Source organism: Mycetomoellerius zeteki, unplaced genomic scaffold (genome assembly GCF_001594055.1).
Source record: "Mycetomoellerius zeteki isolate Tzet28-1 unplaced genomic scaffold, Tzet1.0 scaffold111, whole genome shotgun sequence".
NCBI classification, from domain to species: domain Eukaryota; kingdom Metazoa; phylum Arthropoda; class Insecta; order Hymenoptera; family Formicidae; genus Mycetomoellerius; species Mycetomoellerius zeteki.
This window is the reverse complement of record NW_017256029.1, coordinates 530,272-547,735: the sequence shown is the minus strand read 5'-3', so window position 1 is coordinate 547,735 and position 17,464 is coordinate 530,272. Positions and strand designations below refer to the sequence as shown.

Below are 17,464 nucleotides of genomic sequence, written 5' to 3'. Positions count from 1 at the left end.
GAAGAGCGAACGAAATGTCGTCTTGTGTGTAGCATAGAGAAACGCGGCGTGTGTCTCTTAGAACGACATCGTTGTAGGTAGAAGTAGCAGAAGTTGTTCCTCGAAGAGAACAGAACGAAGCAGAAGAGAGTAGAGCATGGAATAAATGCAGAGCGTCCTCGGTTTGCCAGCTCGGGGGGCCCGAGGCCCGTCGCGGGGCACCCATACGCGGAACCGGGCCCCGCGTATTCCGACGGTGAGGCCCACGGGCGAAAGGCGTCAGGCCCCGACACGCCGCACGTATTAGAAACGAATATAAATATATCGAGAGGAGCGAGAGACAGAGAGAGAGAAAAGGAGACTCTACGGCGAAGAGGGGAGTTCGCGCGCGTATTGGTAACGTCGGAGAGTTATACACGCACCGACGTGGGCACTCGCACGCTCGCACGCTCAGCTCGCTCGCTCGCTCGTTCCTCCTTCCTCGCGCAGGGCCGGCACTCGCTCGCGGGCCCCGGCTTGTCCCCCTCACGCCGCGTGTCCCGCAGACACCGGGGCCCGCTGAGTCCCAGAGTATGCTCAGTGTCCGCTCGGCCTCAGCACGCCCCGTGCCGGTAGAACGAAGGACGATGACGCCGCCTCTCTGAAGGTTTTAATGCGCGTCGCGTCGCGCCGCGCGTCAATCGCATTCCGTCATGTTTTCCACGATCGCGTCACACGACCAATCGTCGCGACGAAGTTTCCACGCGGGTGTCATCCGGATTTCTCGCAACTGAAAACGGACGTGATCGACTCGCGGAGGAGGAGCACGCTCAGAGGAGTGCTCCGAAGAACGGAATGACGCTTAACGACGAAACGGACCCGCTCGATCACGAATAATCGCTGATCATTCCGCGCAACACGCTAATCGTTCGCGGCTGTCATCCGCGCATACTAGTTTCCACGCATCTGCTGCAATCAGGTCCTGAGAAGGATCTGAGCAAGTTCCAGATCGCATATCTCGGGCCGTTCGACCAATCGTGTTTGTACCGCGCGATAGGTGTCGCGTATTAAAACGTTAATCCGTGCTGTACTACCGGTTATACGTACAGATTGGTCCTCATCCCTCCGGTCTGCCTTACCCACCCTATTTCTTCCCAGCTATCTGTCTCTCTCTCTCTCTCTCTCTCTCTCTCTCTCTCTCTCTCTTTCTCTTTTTCTTTCTGTTTTCCTCTTTCTTTATCTTTCACGATTCTTCCCTCCCGCGATCCTCACCTCCTACGGCGATTACTTTCGCCGGAGCGCACTCGGTCCTCTCCCTTTTCTCGTTCTCTCTCCGATCACTCCGTCTCTTGCTGCCTCTTCCTCCCCCGCCGTCGTCGTCTCTATTGCCCTTGTTGCTCGAGACCGAGGTCGCGAGGTTTGCTCGCGTTTCGCGAACGCGCGTGCCAATCGAGAGATGGTGAACGAGCGGCGCGATGAGTCCGATCCCACCGGTGGCGAGACGCTCGCGAGACGACGACGATATTACACCGCGCGATTGAACTCTCCATCATTCTCGCGTCCGCTCCATTCTCCGTTCGGCACGAGACGCTTCTATTCTGACGGGGTATCTTTGTATCGTGAGACGTCTCCCTCTCGCAGTACGAAATGTCGATTGTGTTTCGCGAATTTTCTCATTTCCTCCCTAAGTCCGTTCTGCAAAGGACGCGAGGAGAATGACGTGCAGCGATGAACTTCGACGCGATGTTTCTACGAAGGTGGTTTCTACGCGGGCGTTGTTGACGTATCGTGATAACGGAGAGAACTGCAACGGAAGGTATGTCGGCGAACAGATCGAGAAGGATGTTTCCCGTGATCTCGGACTTCGTTTCGCGAAGTTGCTGTTGTGATCGTCAGTTATTATAAATACGCTTGTGAAGAATTTGATTTGTAAGAAATGAAGCTTATTCTTCGTCTTCGAGGAGACAAGCCACTGGACCTGTTGATATGAGTCGGAAAAACATTCTGGGGAACAGAAGAAGAAGAAGAACAGATTGGCGAGTCTTTGTGGCGATTGGCGAAAATGCATTCGGGGAAAAGCATCGTGAGGAGGAAAGTTGAAGTGATAGATCACGATGTCTTGGCGACCAATTAGTCTATTGATCAGCTAAATTGACGTCAAGGAAAAAATATTGATGAGAGATAAGCTGAAGCGGGTATATCTCATTAAAGCTTCCCCAAGAAGACTCCAAATATATCGCCACGAAAACATCGCTCGTGACGGACAAACGCCTCTTTGACGAGCCATCATTTCTAAGAAAGCCGGAAAGTCAGGCTCCAGACGCAATCAAGAGCGTATACCACGAGAGGCATTTAATACGTTTATACCGGGCAGAAGGGTTCTACGTGGGAGCAAAAAGCCCAGTGTGTCTCGAGTGCCCCGAAGCGTCGTCTTATTAGCTTTTGTGAGAGAACGGGCGGCGGTGGTCGCGAAAAGGGACATAATATACCGTAGGGGGGAAGAAGGAAGGAGAGAGGACCCCGCCGGCGTTCCCTAGATTAGAAGGTCTCGGCCACGGCGATTATTACCGTCGGGCTGGGGTTACGCCGTGAAGCACACGGAGGAAGAAACCGCCGGTGGAAATCGATCTTAACGACCACCTCGTCCTCGTCGGTTGTCGGTCCGGATGTGGTTGTCGCTGCTCGTCCATCGCGTTCGCCGCCATTCGTCGCGTAAGAAGAAGCATGTCGAGCTTGGCGCGGAGAAGACGCACGGCGGTGCTCGGTTCGAAGCGATGGTGGCAAGGCGGATGCTGGGCCACCAGGAGCCACCAGGAAGCGTACTTACGCAAACTCTACGGCAGAAAGAACAATCAAGATGCCAGGAATAGTGGCAACCAAAACGACGAGGATGTCGCAGCGCGTACCGCCGGTATCGATGCGCCTTGGGCGACGCCCGGTGTTTATGATCTTCCAACCATTACCGACTCCGAGCATCATTACCTGGACGCATTTCTGAGAAATCGCGAAGACGGCGCGAACGGCAACAACGACGTCGTCGACGATGTCGTCGCTGTGGTGGTTGGGTGCCCGGCGTTGGCGACGTCGCGCGCGAGTCCGACGGAGAAGTGCGTGGAGTTCCTGAAGGGCGCTCATCACGATGGTGGAACCAATTTCGGTCGCCGTGCCGCGGGAGACGCGGAATGCGGCCGCATAGCCGATTGCGGTTCGATGCATTCGAGTTACGATGCGACCGCCGGTTGTTCCGAGTAAGTTGCCACTGTCGGAGAGAGGAATTTTTCGACATTTTTTTCCGTGGACGTAAAATTGTTCTTTACGGAAAAACTCAAGGAAGTCACGTTATAAAAAAAACACTGTGTGTTGTGGTAAAATGTGAAGCATTTATTCTGAAAGCTAAGTGAAGAATCTGTGCATATGTACCTACATTGAATGTGTGGAATATTTCTGAATAAAAATGTAAAATTTTAATTTTGAAGTGCCAGTTTTTTCCAAATTATACTAATAAAAATTAGGAATTTTTTGCAAATTCTATATTTTACAGGCAAAGTAATATTTTATTTTATCTAATTTTAAAAGTAATATTTTATTATATCTAATTTTTAATATAAGTTTGATTTGAATTACAGTGATTTTCAAGTTTGAATTACGAAGTGATTTTTAAGATATTTAACTCTTAAACGTCACATTACGCGGCAATACTTCAGTAAAGTATAGTCCATATTCGATTGCTAACTTTCATAAAAATAAATATATCGTAAAAAATTTTTTTAGTTTAAACGCCAGACATTAAGGAACATAACGGTACTAAGTAAATATCTTTATTAATAAGGAAATACTACATATGCACGAGTTGCGATGGAATCAAACGATATATTCATAGAAATTAAATTTACGAGCCAGAAATTTAACGACGCGAATATTTCGAAAATTAAAAATCAAATGCCGTATGTGACTGAACATTATTAGTTTGTTTTTATTATCTCGTCTACTTTCACGTAGATTTATCTAGAACGCAATTTCCTGTTTAACGGTTTAATTTAAATCTTCGTTGTCCTCGATGCAGGAAAACGACATATTTGTACAGCCCACAGCGAAACTTGTATTAATCATGAATCGTTTCTCAACTGTACGGTGGAAAACATCCTCACACGAACGTTTTGATAGCTTAAGTGCTCGCTGATCCAAAACATGTGGAACAGCACGTGCGATTTCTTTACACGCTCGCAAAGCGAAAAATTTTAGATTGAATCGTATCGATTTATTCAAGCGAGGAACTAAGTGCCGTCAGCGGTAATATCTAGTTAGGCAGTAATAATTCAGCATTCGTTCTATTTTGTCGTACATCATATTCAATTTCTCTCGTTACCGCGCGTTCCCAATTTTCCTCTTGTATCCTCACATGTGTAAGACACACTAATAAGCGCAGAAATATTTATGGATTAAGCAGAATTTCTAGATTCTGTTGAATATATTATATTTTGGATTTTAAGTTCTACACTCGGTTCTACATTTCAGAATTCTAGGCTACCCTAAGCCAGATAGATTTTACAGAATTTAGATCTGTAATTAGGTAAAATTCCAGGCTTTAATAATAGGAAGATCCTAAATTGTAGGTCTGTAATTTAATTCAAGGAAACATGAACGTAAAAACACAATTACACAGTTCCTGAAGGATTACTCCCGTGAGAATCCTTTTACATCTAACTTGAGATCTTATAGTATCTTGATACATATATTGTAAATTTATTATATTTAGCATGTTTCTTTATCTCATTTCCCATTAGACATTATAAAAAATACAATACATAGGCTGCGTTCCATTTGATAAAAAAATTCAAGAATTTTCAAAGAATATTTTTTACGAATAAACATCCTGAACAATACATTATGTCAATGTAATTTGGAAAAATATTTAGATTTATTAATGAAATAAGGTTGTTCTTATGAATATCTTTTTTTTTCCAGGAAAGTGTGCAGGAGCTGCAGGTGCCCGCGAGAGGAACACCAGCGGGCTTCGACGGAGGCGGGCGGTCCTTCGGGACTCGGCCTGGGTCCAGGTCCGCCGATGGCGATGGCCATGGCCTTTCCGAGCGGCGCCGAGGGCGCGCCTCACCAGGAGCCGTTCAAGAGCCCGGTGCAAGCTGCGCCGGCCGGTCTGGCGCTGCAGGAGGCTCTGATGCAGCATCACCAGAGGCACTCGCAAAGCGACGACGACAGCGGTTGTGCGCTCGAGGAGTACACGTGGGTGCCACCCGGACTGAGGCCCGACCAGGTAGAATGACAGATTTATTTTACCATGATATAATAAAATTCTGTGAGCACGAAGCGTAGTCTAAAACAAAAATAAACACCGACAAATGTATACATGCAGCAGCAATATTTTAAAAAAGGTCGATAGTTAAAATAATAAGTCAGCTTTATTTCATCTTGATATAATAAAATCATGTAGGCACATCGTAGTTTGAAAAGGCATAAAAAATAAACACTAACGAACTTATCCGTGTAATAACAGTACTCCAAAAAAGGTCGAAGATTAAAATAATGAGACTGACAATAAGTAAACTAGATAAACAGATCAAAAATTTTTATGGGACTTTATAGGTACTTTATGTAATAATAAAGATTAATTAATTCACTGTTGAAATATATATATGAGAGAAAAAAGAGGTGAGAACGATTTCTCAGCTGTCGCGTATGCGTGTAATGCGAGGGTGTCTCCGGTGATTCGTCTCCTCGGGTACCACTGACCGCGACAGCGGGCCTCCAGATCGTCGGGACGATTACCATCGTGAACGACGACGGCGCAGTGAGTCATCAGACCGCACGCCGGTGAAAGCTCTCGCTGGATATAACGATGATAAAGCGTAATCGGGGGTTCACCCGAAAAAGGGTATGAAAGGAGAGAATGCAGAAGATACAAAATGTATTAACCGTACAGTTGTATCTTTCGAGCTCCCCTTTTTTTTGAGAGATTCCATTCTCAAAAAAAGAACATGTTCAAATTATGCTGCCGCATAACGCAATAAAAATAAGTGAAATTTCTACTTCTCTAATTTTAAATTATAATAAATTTATAACTAAACTTTATTGCTTGCTGCAACAGTAGGTTAACTTGCATTTTGTAAAAATAAACGGAGTAAATGAACTCTAAAATTAAAACATGTGATATTGATATTTTTCTCATCTAAAATTTATTTACTCCATTTTTATAAAATGTGGGTTAGCTCATTATTACAGCAAGCCCTTCAATTATGATTGTGATCCAAAATCCATTGTCATTACCGAAAATCTATAGTGTACCTAACGCAAATTATGTATGAAGTATAGGTTTTCAACGGCGGCAGTGCATTTTGGAACACAACCTATAGAATGTATTATATTGAAAGACTATTATCGTTCTTTCTTTTTCTTCGATTCCTGTCTAACGTGTCTAAAGTCGAAAGCACCCTCTCATATACCGAAATATGTTGCGGAATGTCAAAAACGAAATCATTTTATTTAATTAAACGCTCAATAGCATACAATCGGAATAATTCTATGTTAGATTTCTTCCCGCCGAAGGAGCTAACTAACGCACTCGCCGTCCATTAATTGGTTTAAGCGCGAGAGTTTCGCGTCGGCGCGGAATAGAGTCCTCTTTCTCTCTCTCGGTGATGCGTACTAGCTTTTGCGTGCCGCACGCCAACATTGTCGTTTATTTCGTGACTCCGCGTACCTACGGTACGTGCAAATCCGCTTCTCTTTCTCCTCCTCTTCTTCTCTTCGTCTCCTCCGCCTCCTCCATCCCTTTTATTTCCCGCTTTCGCTCCTCGTCCTAGCGGCGTCCGTCCGCGCGTTTTCTTTATTCATTTTAAGTGTCATTACGTCTAACGCGCATTATATATTATGACTCGGCGTTCTCGGCGAGGGGACGGTAATCCCGCGCAACAAGCTTTTCGCTCCCCCCCCCCCCCCCCCCTCCCCGCACGACGATGCCGTCAATTCGCGTTTTCGCGCGAAGATCTCGAGTGTATATGAAAGCACAACAATTCGCGCGGCAATTCGTGAAGATTTTGCGTTCATAACAAGGGAGCAATACGTGCAATACGTGCAATCTTTATGCGAATCAAAAGATACCGATATTTCCTTAAAGAACCCTTGATATTTACGAAATTCACGTTTTGCCTTCGGAATTTTATGTTGAATTTTGCGATATATTCCTAATGTATTTTCTCAAATATAATTTACGCATAAGAATTTAAAGGAGAAAGAATAATATTTTTTCTTTATTTTTTTATTTTTATTAATTTATAGCTTAAAAGTATATTACTAGTATTAGGTCTCGACAACCAAGTCTTCGATAACAAAAGATTTCATATTTGGTAGGTTTATAAATATATATTTATAAACGGTTTATTACTAAAGAAAATGACCTTGACAAAGCTTATCTGTAAATACATCTATTAATTCTAAAACACATTAAACGGACTAAAATGACTAAAATGATTAATTAAATTATGAAAAAAAATTTTAAATAGATGCTCGAATCACATTAATCGCATTTCTGTGAATATATTTATATTGTTTTTTAAATTGGAATTGAAATAATTTCCATACTATAAAAACATTGATTGTGGAACATTAATTTAATGCGATCTGGACACGCCAAGTTTTTTCTTTATTATAATCCAGTTGTGTGATATAAATAGATACAGATACAGATACAAGATACAGATCTGAAAATAATTTTGTTGGACTGTCAAAATAATTATATAGAACGCTCAAACTGCTTGCTAGCATTGCTCATTATACTTGAGATTTCTACGTAATTATTTTAATGGTTCAACAAAATTATTTTCAGATCTGTATCTAAGGAAAATTTTAAATACTTGAGAAAAATCCTTCTTTCCATATATATTTTTACTTTTTGTACTATATTTTACTATTAATCGATAGTTGATTCAGATAATTCTTGCAAAGGAGACGCGAGGGAAGAACACGACTGGCACAAACAAAAGGAACATACGCAAGACCCACGCGCGCGGCGCGAAGTGTTTAATGGCATGCACGGTGCAATTGCCACTCATAAACGGACGCGAGTCGTAATGCGGAGAAATTTACCGCTAGATTGTGTAGAAACTCGATTACACGCAAATTCCAACGGCTATCGAGCGTGCGCCGTTTCACTCACCACAGGATGATATTCTTATGGAAATACTCGCGATGACACCGAGCCCGTCACGAGACATACCGTCGTAAGAATATACGCTTGAAATAAAACCGCACGTGCACTTTTATCCCGGCGTGCCTTCCCTACTCCCTTTATTGTGATGATTCCACCGCAGCAGGTTTCCGTCCCAGTAGTATAAACGCGCACGTCAGTGTTTTCCTTCGTCTCTTCGGTATGTTGACAGTGCCCATCCCGATACTTATCTAAATTTGCGACGGTCAGAGCGAGTCTCAATGACCATCGGTTAATGTCAGCTACAGTTGACACTAAATTCTTCCCCTTGTCTACATATATCATATATCTGGTATCTATACGATACCATATGAAGAGACAAAAAGTCAGCTGAATTATTAGTTGGAATTTATTGCGGTTTCAGTTGTCAGTTAATAACTGACGATGTGTAATGCACGCATTTATATATATATATAATATATTGTATATATATAGGTATATCATCAATCTTCAATAATGATTTTTCTACATGGACAAACCAGATCTACAATTTTTTTTATTCAGGATTACCTCCTGAATTTCACAAAACTAAAAGTCAAGAAATTGTCAGGGAAATTAAAAACCGTCAGGATAATCGGGAAAAAGTCAGGGAATTTTGCAAAATTTTCTAGAAAATTAAAATTCTTAGCTTTAAAGAAGTTTAATATATGTATATCACACCTACGCAATTTTGAAATACTACCAACTTAACAATTAAAAAGCAGCAATGTCAGCAGCAGTAATAGTAATCTATATTACTATATTGAATTGATTTCTCAACAAAATACTTAACAGTTTCCAAATTAGGACAAAAATATTAAAAAATTCAAAATATTATTGAATGTCAGAGAAAATCATGTTTGTCTGGAATCAGAGAAAAATTCTGGTCGAGAAAGAGTCTAGTTGCATTAATTGAAATTCTGGTTGAAAATGTCAAATCAAAATTTTCTGATTGAACCTGTTAGAATTCTAATTCTGGTTATCTCAACTAGAATTATAATCAGAATCTTCTGATTCGTTTACTTTCAACCATCAAAAAATTTTCTTAGTGCGGGGTTACAGGTTTTTTTATATCCGAGACAAATAAATATATTTTTAATTAATCTAAAAAATATTATTTTATTTTTTAAACACAAACTCGTCCAATCACTTCGCAAACACGTCGGCACACCGCGAGCCGTTAAGAGAAGATAGTATGCTTCAAATATGGCAAAGTCCCACGCTCGATGTAAAGTAACTATAGGCCGTCGCTTCATGCAATTTTCGCGATAAGCTTGCATTATCGTTCGCACGTGGCCCGCCCCAACGTTAGCGTTTACGGTATACAAGGCTCGGTTACGAGCACACAATCAGTTTCTATCCTCCGCCTCCTCGCTCGAGACTCCAATCTGAATCCACGCGCGCGCGGTCTGTTTTCGCAGGTGCATCTGTACTTCAGCGCGCTGCCGGAGGACAAGATCCCGTACGCGGGTAGCGCCGGCGAGCGGGAGCGGGTGAAGCAATTGCTGCAACAGCTACCGCCGCACGACAATGAGGCGCGTTACTGCAGCGGCCTGACCGAGGAGGAGAAGCGCGAGCTGCGGGTATTTGCGGGTCAGCGGAAACGCGAGGCTCTCGGACGCGGACACGCGAGCCAGCTTGAGCGGCCGCATGGCGCCGGATGTCGCGAGTGCGGCCGCGCGATTGCGGCCGGCGAGATGGCCGTGGCGGCAAGCCGCGCGGGTCCGGCCGCTCTCTGGCATCCCGCCTGCTTCGTCTGCTGCGTGTGTCGTCAACTGCTAGTGGACCTAATCTACTTCTGGCGAGACGGCAGGCTCTACTGCGGCCGTCACCACGCAGAGACCCTCAAACCCCGCTGTTGCGCTTGCGACGAGATCATCCTCGCTGATGAGTGCACCGAAGCTGAGGGTAGAGCGTGGCATATGCGTCACTTTGCTTGTCTCGAGTGCGATCGGCAGGTAAGAATATAGAATAAGTATGAATTAAAGATTTTCTAAAGAAACATTGCAAGTATTGCAATCATCATTTTTATGAGAAGTTGATGTTTAATAGAAAAACGCGTTGTACATTTTTTCAATTTCCTGTAAAATTTAAAAAAATGTGGATAGAACGTTTTTCCAGAGAACCCTTCATATGACGTCAAAAATGATGACTATTCTTATTTCGCGATCACGTTGGATTTTCTTCACGTTGGAATTTAAAACAAGAAAAATGTTTTTCTTCAAAAAGAAGGAATTAATAATAAGACCATATAAATAAGAAACATAAGAATAAAAATGACTATTGGAGCCATACTCAGGTTGTTTTTTTTTTGTGAATATAATATCATAGCAATATGAAAATTATAATTATATATAATCAAACGACGTTTTAATCCTTAATCTGGTTGTCTTCAGTGATATTTAAAAATAAAGAAACGCTATCGATAAATTTTACGTATAAGTGAGCGGGGTTGTTGAACGCTAGGCTATGCCTTCAGTGGTCATTACGAAGTTCCATCTGCCATGCTAAAAGCTAGGACAAGCGGAGACAAGCTTTTAAAAATTCTGTCCGTTACATATCAATTGAGATCTCCTGATAGTCAGTATTTATAACAGACAGCATGACAAATGATTTCGATTTTCAAGCAATTCTATGTTATTATTTTGTTTCATTATATATTTTATTTAAGACCACATTCCGTATATTGGACTACATTCCGACATCATTTCAAGATTGGACTTGATAGTGCGTTTATTCTTTCTTTTGTTTTAAATTAATAATTAGATTACGTTTGTATATAAAAGTTTAGATTATAAATATTTTTTCATTAAAATTGTGAAATGTATGAAAAAGTTGCATTATGTTAATTGAGAGTAGCCTATTTCCTTGTACGTAAAATTTACATATAGATAGCAATACTGTATCATTTAATAGCGATAGCACACGCACATTCTGTGGTTAAACTTAAAACAAGGACTTTGTAGGGTCTTTCACATACATATTAAACTTTGCAGTCCCCTCGAAAAACGATAAAATTTTTTTGATTATCTGATAGATAAATATATTCATATATTTATTTGTTCCAACGCGCGCGAGCAACTAATGAAGATATTCTACATGTCTCAGTTATAAATACAGGACAAGCAACATAACGGCGCGCATAACTACTCTCCCCGTACGAAGACTGGATATGCTGCATGATGGGATCGAGTTTATAAACATATAAATGTAGAATATCAGATTTTTTCATAAGACGATTCTCTGTGCTGCGGCGAATCGTTTCGATCTAACGGTACCCGCGGGATCGTACATCGGAAACGCGCGCCACCAAGTTAATGATTACGTCGCTATCGAATTTACAGCTGCGTAGCAATTCATAATCCCGCCAGCTGACTCTATCCCCAGATACGTCTTCCGACTTAGATAGCGTCGAGAGGCACAGAAGCAGCACTTGCTTTCCGCCTTTCTCGCACCGGTTGTGTTTAGCTTCGGGTGTGAACTTGTGAATGTATTTATCACGCGCAGAGAAGACCTGGGAAAAATTCTAAGTAAGAGAGGGCGGAGGAGATTCTTATTTAAATTTACTCGACGCAATTTACTAAGTGATGATATAAGAGTTATTCTCTCCGGTTGAGAGTGCGGGATAACGTGGTATCTATATCGCGAACGTATGCGAGAAGCGAGAACTCTAAGAAGCTAACTCTTTATCAGATCGCCGCCGTATATGTAGAGTACATGCTCCAGTGAATAACCGGTCACTGGCGTACCGCCATTATCACTGAAGCTATGCTTATTTCTCCACGTTGAGATAAGACAACTTTGTTCTTCTGTGGTTGAGGAATGCGCTACCGTTTTTCGATATGATGTATTGCACGATATCCTCTTCCTACTCTATCCGAGCTCCTTTTACTTTTAAAATTGACGCCTTTCGAATTTAAACTCAAATCTTTTCCAATATCTACGAAACAAAATGATGTACTATACAGCCTCCCACTAAGCAAGGAACGTTCAGTACGTTTCAGAACGTTTCTTGTTTACTGGGCTTGACCAGAAATATTAGCCATCTATATTTTTTTTATTAATCTAAAATTCTTTTATACCTGTATTTCCTGCTAGTTACCAACATTGTACATAAACTTAAATAGTTCTTGAAACAAAGAATAATTCACAGTCATAAATCAATTTTTGAACGAAAATGTTAAATAATGGTTAATAAAGTTAATATTTTTGGTTGAGCTGTACATACATAACATACGACACGTTTATTTACAAAAATTAATGTGTTTCATTTTTTTGTGCTCTAATCGCGTGCGTCACTCGAATGTGGTTTATACTTGTTTCCATCAGTAAATTAACTTTAATTCAGTTCAACTTACCTTTTTCTCTCTAGTCCTAAGAATTAGAAAAAGATGAAGGATAAACTGAACCGAGATTAAAGTTAATCTTCATTAGTGGAAACTACTGGTATTAATCTTTCATTTTTTGAAGTCTCATCTTCTATATATGATTTCCATTCGTCTAAACGAGCGATTCACCGTTTTTCAAGATAATTTCAGAAAAGCAAAGACGAACTAATTATACAAACGAATGTTTACGATTGAACGTGGCGATCGAACGTTTTTTTTAATTCTAGAATATTAGCGATATGTATATTTTACGTACAACTGAACGAGTTCATTGAGATGTATAATTCATGCAGCATTAAGTTATGCTTTCAGTGCACTTAATGCTCAATGAATTATACATTCAGATCATCAAAAAGTCCAATCTCTACTAAAAGCTAACGGAGACAAGTTTTTAGAAATTTAGTTTATTATACATATTGATTTGAATCTCCTGCAGATAGTCAATGCTGTAACAGAGAGCGTAATAAGCGATTTTGATTTTTAAACAGTTTTGTGTGTGTATCATTATATATTTAATTTAAGTGTTATGAGGAAACATATTAGATTACATTCTCCATACCATTTCAAGATTGAATTTGATCGTGTGCTTATTCTTTCTTTCCTTTCAAATTATAATTAGGTTATTTGTATCAGAAAGATTTTGATTATACACAGGAATATTATACATATGTAATAGCTCGCAGTTCGGAGCTCTTAACGTAATAAAATAGGATTACCTCTACTTCATTTTTAAACATGAAATTCAGGGCCCTATTGGGCTACGATTCTATCACTACTCTCACTCACGCTACTCACGTGCGTCGAACGCCTATGGAAAAGATTTTCTGTGCTATTAAGAGGTTCGCTACTTTGTGGTATTTAGTGTAAATATTTTATCATTAAAATTGATGTGTGTTCATTTCTTATATTTAAGATTGTCTTAAATAATCTTTAGATGTAAGTAGTCTTAAGAGTCATAAATCCAATTACAAAGCAGTATTAGCATCTTAAGTAATGTCTTAAGATGCTAATACTGTTCTGTGATTGGCTTATGACAAATAAAAACTGATAGCCGACTGATTACCGATGAATGCCGACCTAAAAGTGAAATGTATTAAAACTTTGTGTTATATAATATTAACAGTGGCTAGATGTGCGTAAAATTTATACATTGATAGTATAATATTGTATCACTCAACATTAATAACGTCCTAAATTAATAGCGAGTTAATGTATCAAAAGTGATACAATATTTATCAATGTAGATTCAGGATTGTTTATACCGCAGCATCGTCCGCCTGTTCATTGAAACAGACTTATTCATTCATGTTCATTTTTACTTGATCTGGTTCCACCTTCGTAGACGTAAATTCACGCGGAGTGCATCTTCTTCTGTTTACAGCTCGGCGGCCAGCGGTATGTGATGCGAGAAGGTCGGCCGTACTGTCTCAGGTGCTTCGACGCTTCCTTCGCTGAGTATTGTGACAGCTGCGGCGAGCCGATCGGCGTCGACCAGGGCCAAATGTCACACGAGGGTCAGCACTGGCACGCGACCGAGGCTTGCTTCTGCTGCGCCACTTGCCGCACTTCTCTTCTGGGCCGGCCGTTCTTGCCGCGACGTGGTGCCATTTACTGCAGCATAGCGTGCAGCAAGGGGGAACCGCCGACGACACCGAGTGACTCCTCCGCCGGGCCGCCCCCGCCCCCGTTGTCCTTCCTCAGGTACATACTCTGCTCCGCGCGGTCTCTCGCATACCTCCTCGCCTCGAGGCGAGGGTCACGGGGGTTGCTTTCATTGTCCTGCCACCGACTGCGGGGGTTCGCGCACGGATCCGCAAAAATTATAGCCGCCGGTAACGTCCCGCGATTACGCATGAGCTTGCGAACTGTACACCGCTCCCGAGTTCGCAAGTAACGGAGTTGCACGCCGAGAAATTATTACGGTGGCAATAAATTATACTAATGTAGCCAGTTTCACTATATAACTTGTTTCGCTTTGAAAATGGCTGGTCGGAAATGGGAGAATCGTTGAAACTGAGAATAAAGTTTGCCGACATTAGTTAAGTAGACTGGTCTTACGTTCTGTCCGGATCAGGACTGAAATCGTGATAAATAAAAAATAATTGTCGAATCGTTTATTTAATCATCTTTAATTTGCGTTTAAATATTTTAATTTTATTATACAAGTGACAGGAAATTATTTAGGTTTTTTATTCAGCTTCTGATTTGAGCGATATACATGTTTTATAAACGATATTCAGGTTAGTATATAGGTATTATCGCTAACGAAATCAGAGCCACTTGGATCATATGCTTGAAGACATGTTAATGCGACACCTATAGAGCGGCGCCTTTCGTGGTTGAATTTAAATTCGGCTTATATACATAACGACCTCGTTTCGGAGGCGTGCACAAGGAGGGCTGAATGTCGCATTTAAATTTCATTATGCATCTAATTGTCGACAATTTTTAGCATGCTGTAAATGTAGATATAATTTAAATTCAAAATGAGAAGTAATTAGTAGCACACTGCAACATAATTGTTTGACGAGATAAAAATTTTAATAATTTTTATCTCTGATATATAATATGTTTTAATTAATTAAAATGTGAAGAAGATAGAATATCAAGAAATAGGTTATTATAATTAGATATCTCTTTACGAAATACAGCAGTCGAAATTATATTTTTAATTATATTAAATATCATCACTTTTATATTTATTGTTTTTGTTTTAACAAATTACATGATAAAATCTAATATATTTTTATTTTCTAGGAGTGGTAGGAGGCAAACGATGGCTACGAGCGAGGGTTCGTCGAGTCCACCTCCACCGCCTCCACCTCCGCTTCCTCCAGGTTCGAGGCATACCCTCGGATCTCCTAGGAATTCGCCTCGAATGACCAGAAGACATCAACAAATTTCCGCTTCCTTGGCAACGACGCCCACCCAGAGTACCCAAAACGCTCTGAGCCCCGAGTTTGGCGCGGAAGGACTTCCTTCCAGCGGTTCCAGACCCAGTGGTCTCGACAGAGTACTTTTGGAGCGAAATCTTGAGAGACTGTTGCAGGAACGTGGCTCTAATCCTGACGAAAACTGCAGTGAGTTGGGAAGGTACGTCACTTTACTATATGAAAACTCGAATTAACAGCGTGATCTGAGTACTGTGATTTATTTTCAATGAGCTATAAATATATAGTAGGCAACATTTGAGTTAAAATTTCGAAACACCTAAAATAAGTAAAAGTACCACCAAAATCTAAAAATAGAGAGGTATCTAAAAATCTATTTGTTCTGTTTACCCTATAGATCTAAACAGTGATAATCGAAATTTATAATGATCGAAATTTGCAAGTATGATCAATATATATTATACTTTCAACCTACACTTCCATTCACATTTTTTTTCAAGAAATGCATTAATATATAAATCGCAATTGTATTGCAGGCTGATGCAAGCGCGGGATCGAGAACCTTTGAGATGTATCCAGAATTGCACACCTACCCACGCATCGAGTATGCCGGAACTGCCGCCACCTCCGCGACCATCGTCGGGAGCGTCAATGTCAACATCGACCGCCGGCGCGGCGTCCGCCGGCGTTCTGTCGCAAGAGCCGGCGACGTCACCGGCCAATCCCGGGATTGGAGCCAGCCAGACGGATCCGCCGACGCCGACGTCGAGACGTGTGCGATTTCAGGGAGATCTAGATGTCAACGATCACAGCGCGACGTCGCGCATCCCTCTCTCACCAACCAACGACCGGAATTCGTCATCGTCGCCTTCGCCCACGTCGCTGTCGAGAACGAACGTGTCACGATCAAGAAGTCTGCAGCCCGAGGAGGTCGCTAGCACGTCTTGGGGTAAAATCCTTGTCTTAAAAAAAATGTGTGGATGATTTATATTTTGATGGATGATTTTTTTCTTCTTTACACTCCTGTATGGCTTTCCAAGCCACTTATAAGGGTCATAGTACCATGCGATAAGATGGATCTTTTGATCCAGCGTATGCCTCTTCGGGGAGCACACGTAAATATTCCACAAAAATTTGAAATTTCCGTAGTCTTGATGCCAAAACAGCGAAATCAGAGACCTCAGGATTCAACTTTAGTTGAAACCGACCCGAAAAGCGTACTTTTCAAGCGAGAAATCAACTCAAAACAACATTAGTTTCAATAAGACTTATAAGAGTAAAAATTAGTATTATTAATAAATAATATTAAAACCATTTAAAGCTTTAACACTCGCCTTAGCAGCCACATGTGTTATAGAATAAGGAGAAAAAATTTCAAGATCAAATATTGAGTCAACTCAGTTTTATAATTCTCATAATTAGGGCAAGCTCAGAAAATATGATTAAGATTTTGAAAACGAAATCCACAGTTAATCATGATCATCTCAAATATCAATTTTGAACAAAAAAGCATTGGTATAAAAATCCGTAATATATATAAAATGGCCTTACTAAAATCCGATTTATTAATCCTCCAACTTTTCGAAGAGACGTAAATTAATATCATTTAAAAACTGTATAGTATCTACCATTCTTGTTAAATGGGTTCTGTTCTCATTTACCAAAACATATCTTTGCAGGAACGGCAGGCACGTCTAGGTCAAGAATGGATGGCGAGGATGACGACGTCGAAAGCTGTTGTTCGACATGCAGCTCATCCAGCAGCTCGGACGAGGCCGCGGCTTACGCGCTACCACCACGACGAGCTTACGGCGGCGTCCGGATTTCTTACGTGCCAAACGACGCAGTGGCGTGCGCGCGAAAACGCGCGCCCGCTTCTTCGTCATCATCGAATCAAGCTCAGAGGGATACCGAAAAATGCGTCATATCTTGATAACTCCTTCGGTACTCTACGAGTTTCGATCTCGCTCCAGCATAATGATAATTAGGAGAACTACAAACGACGTCTGAGAAAGAGTTCCTACAAA

At 41.3% G+C, this 17,464-nt stretch overlaps 1 protein-coding gene across 2 annotated transcripts in view; it reads left to right on the top strand.

The window, feature by feature from the left end:
- The window catches only part of LOC108726502 (protein prickle), a 60,355-nt gene extending 42,903 nt beyond the window's left edge, over positions 1-17,452 (top strand). The window contains exons 1-7 of one of the 2 annotated variants that reach the window (XM_018454106.1): positions 1,934-3,206; positions 4,924-5,230; positions 9,580-10,116; positions 13,928-14,247; positions 15,304-15,639; positions 15,974-16,386; positions 17,117-17,452. In XM_018454106.1, the coding sequence (XP_018309608.1) occupies positions 2,683-3,206; positions 4,924-5,230; positions 9,580-10,116; positions 13,928-14,247; positions 15,304-15,639; positions 15,974-16,386; positions 17,117-17,370 (2,691 nt within the window). In that variant the 5' untranslated portion in view covers positions 1,934-2,682 and the 3' untranslated portion in view covers positions 17,371-17,452. Of the gene's footprint in view, positions 1-1,933; positions 3,207-4,923; positions 5,231-9,579; positions 10,117-13,927; positions 14,248-15,303; positions 15,640-15,973; positions 16,387-17,116 lie in introns of those variants that run through there. The other variant, XM_018454116.1, reaches the window with a different exon arrangement.
- The last annotated feature ends 12 nt before the right edge of the window (positions 17,453-17,464 follow it).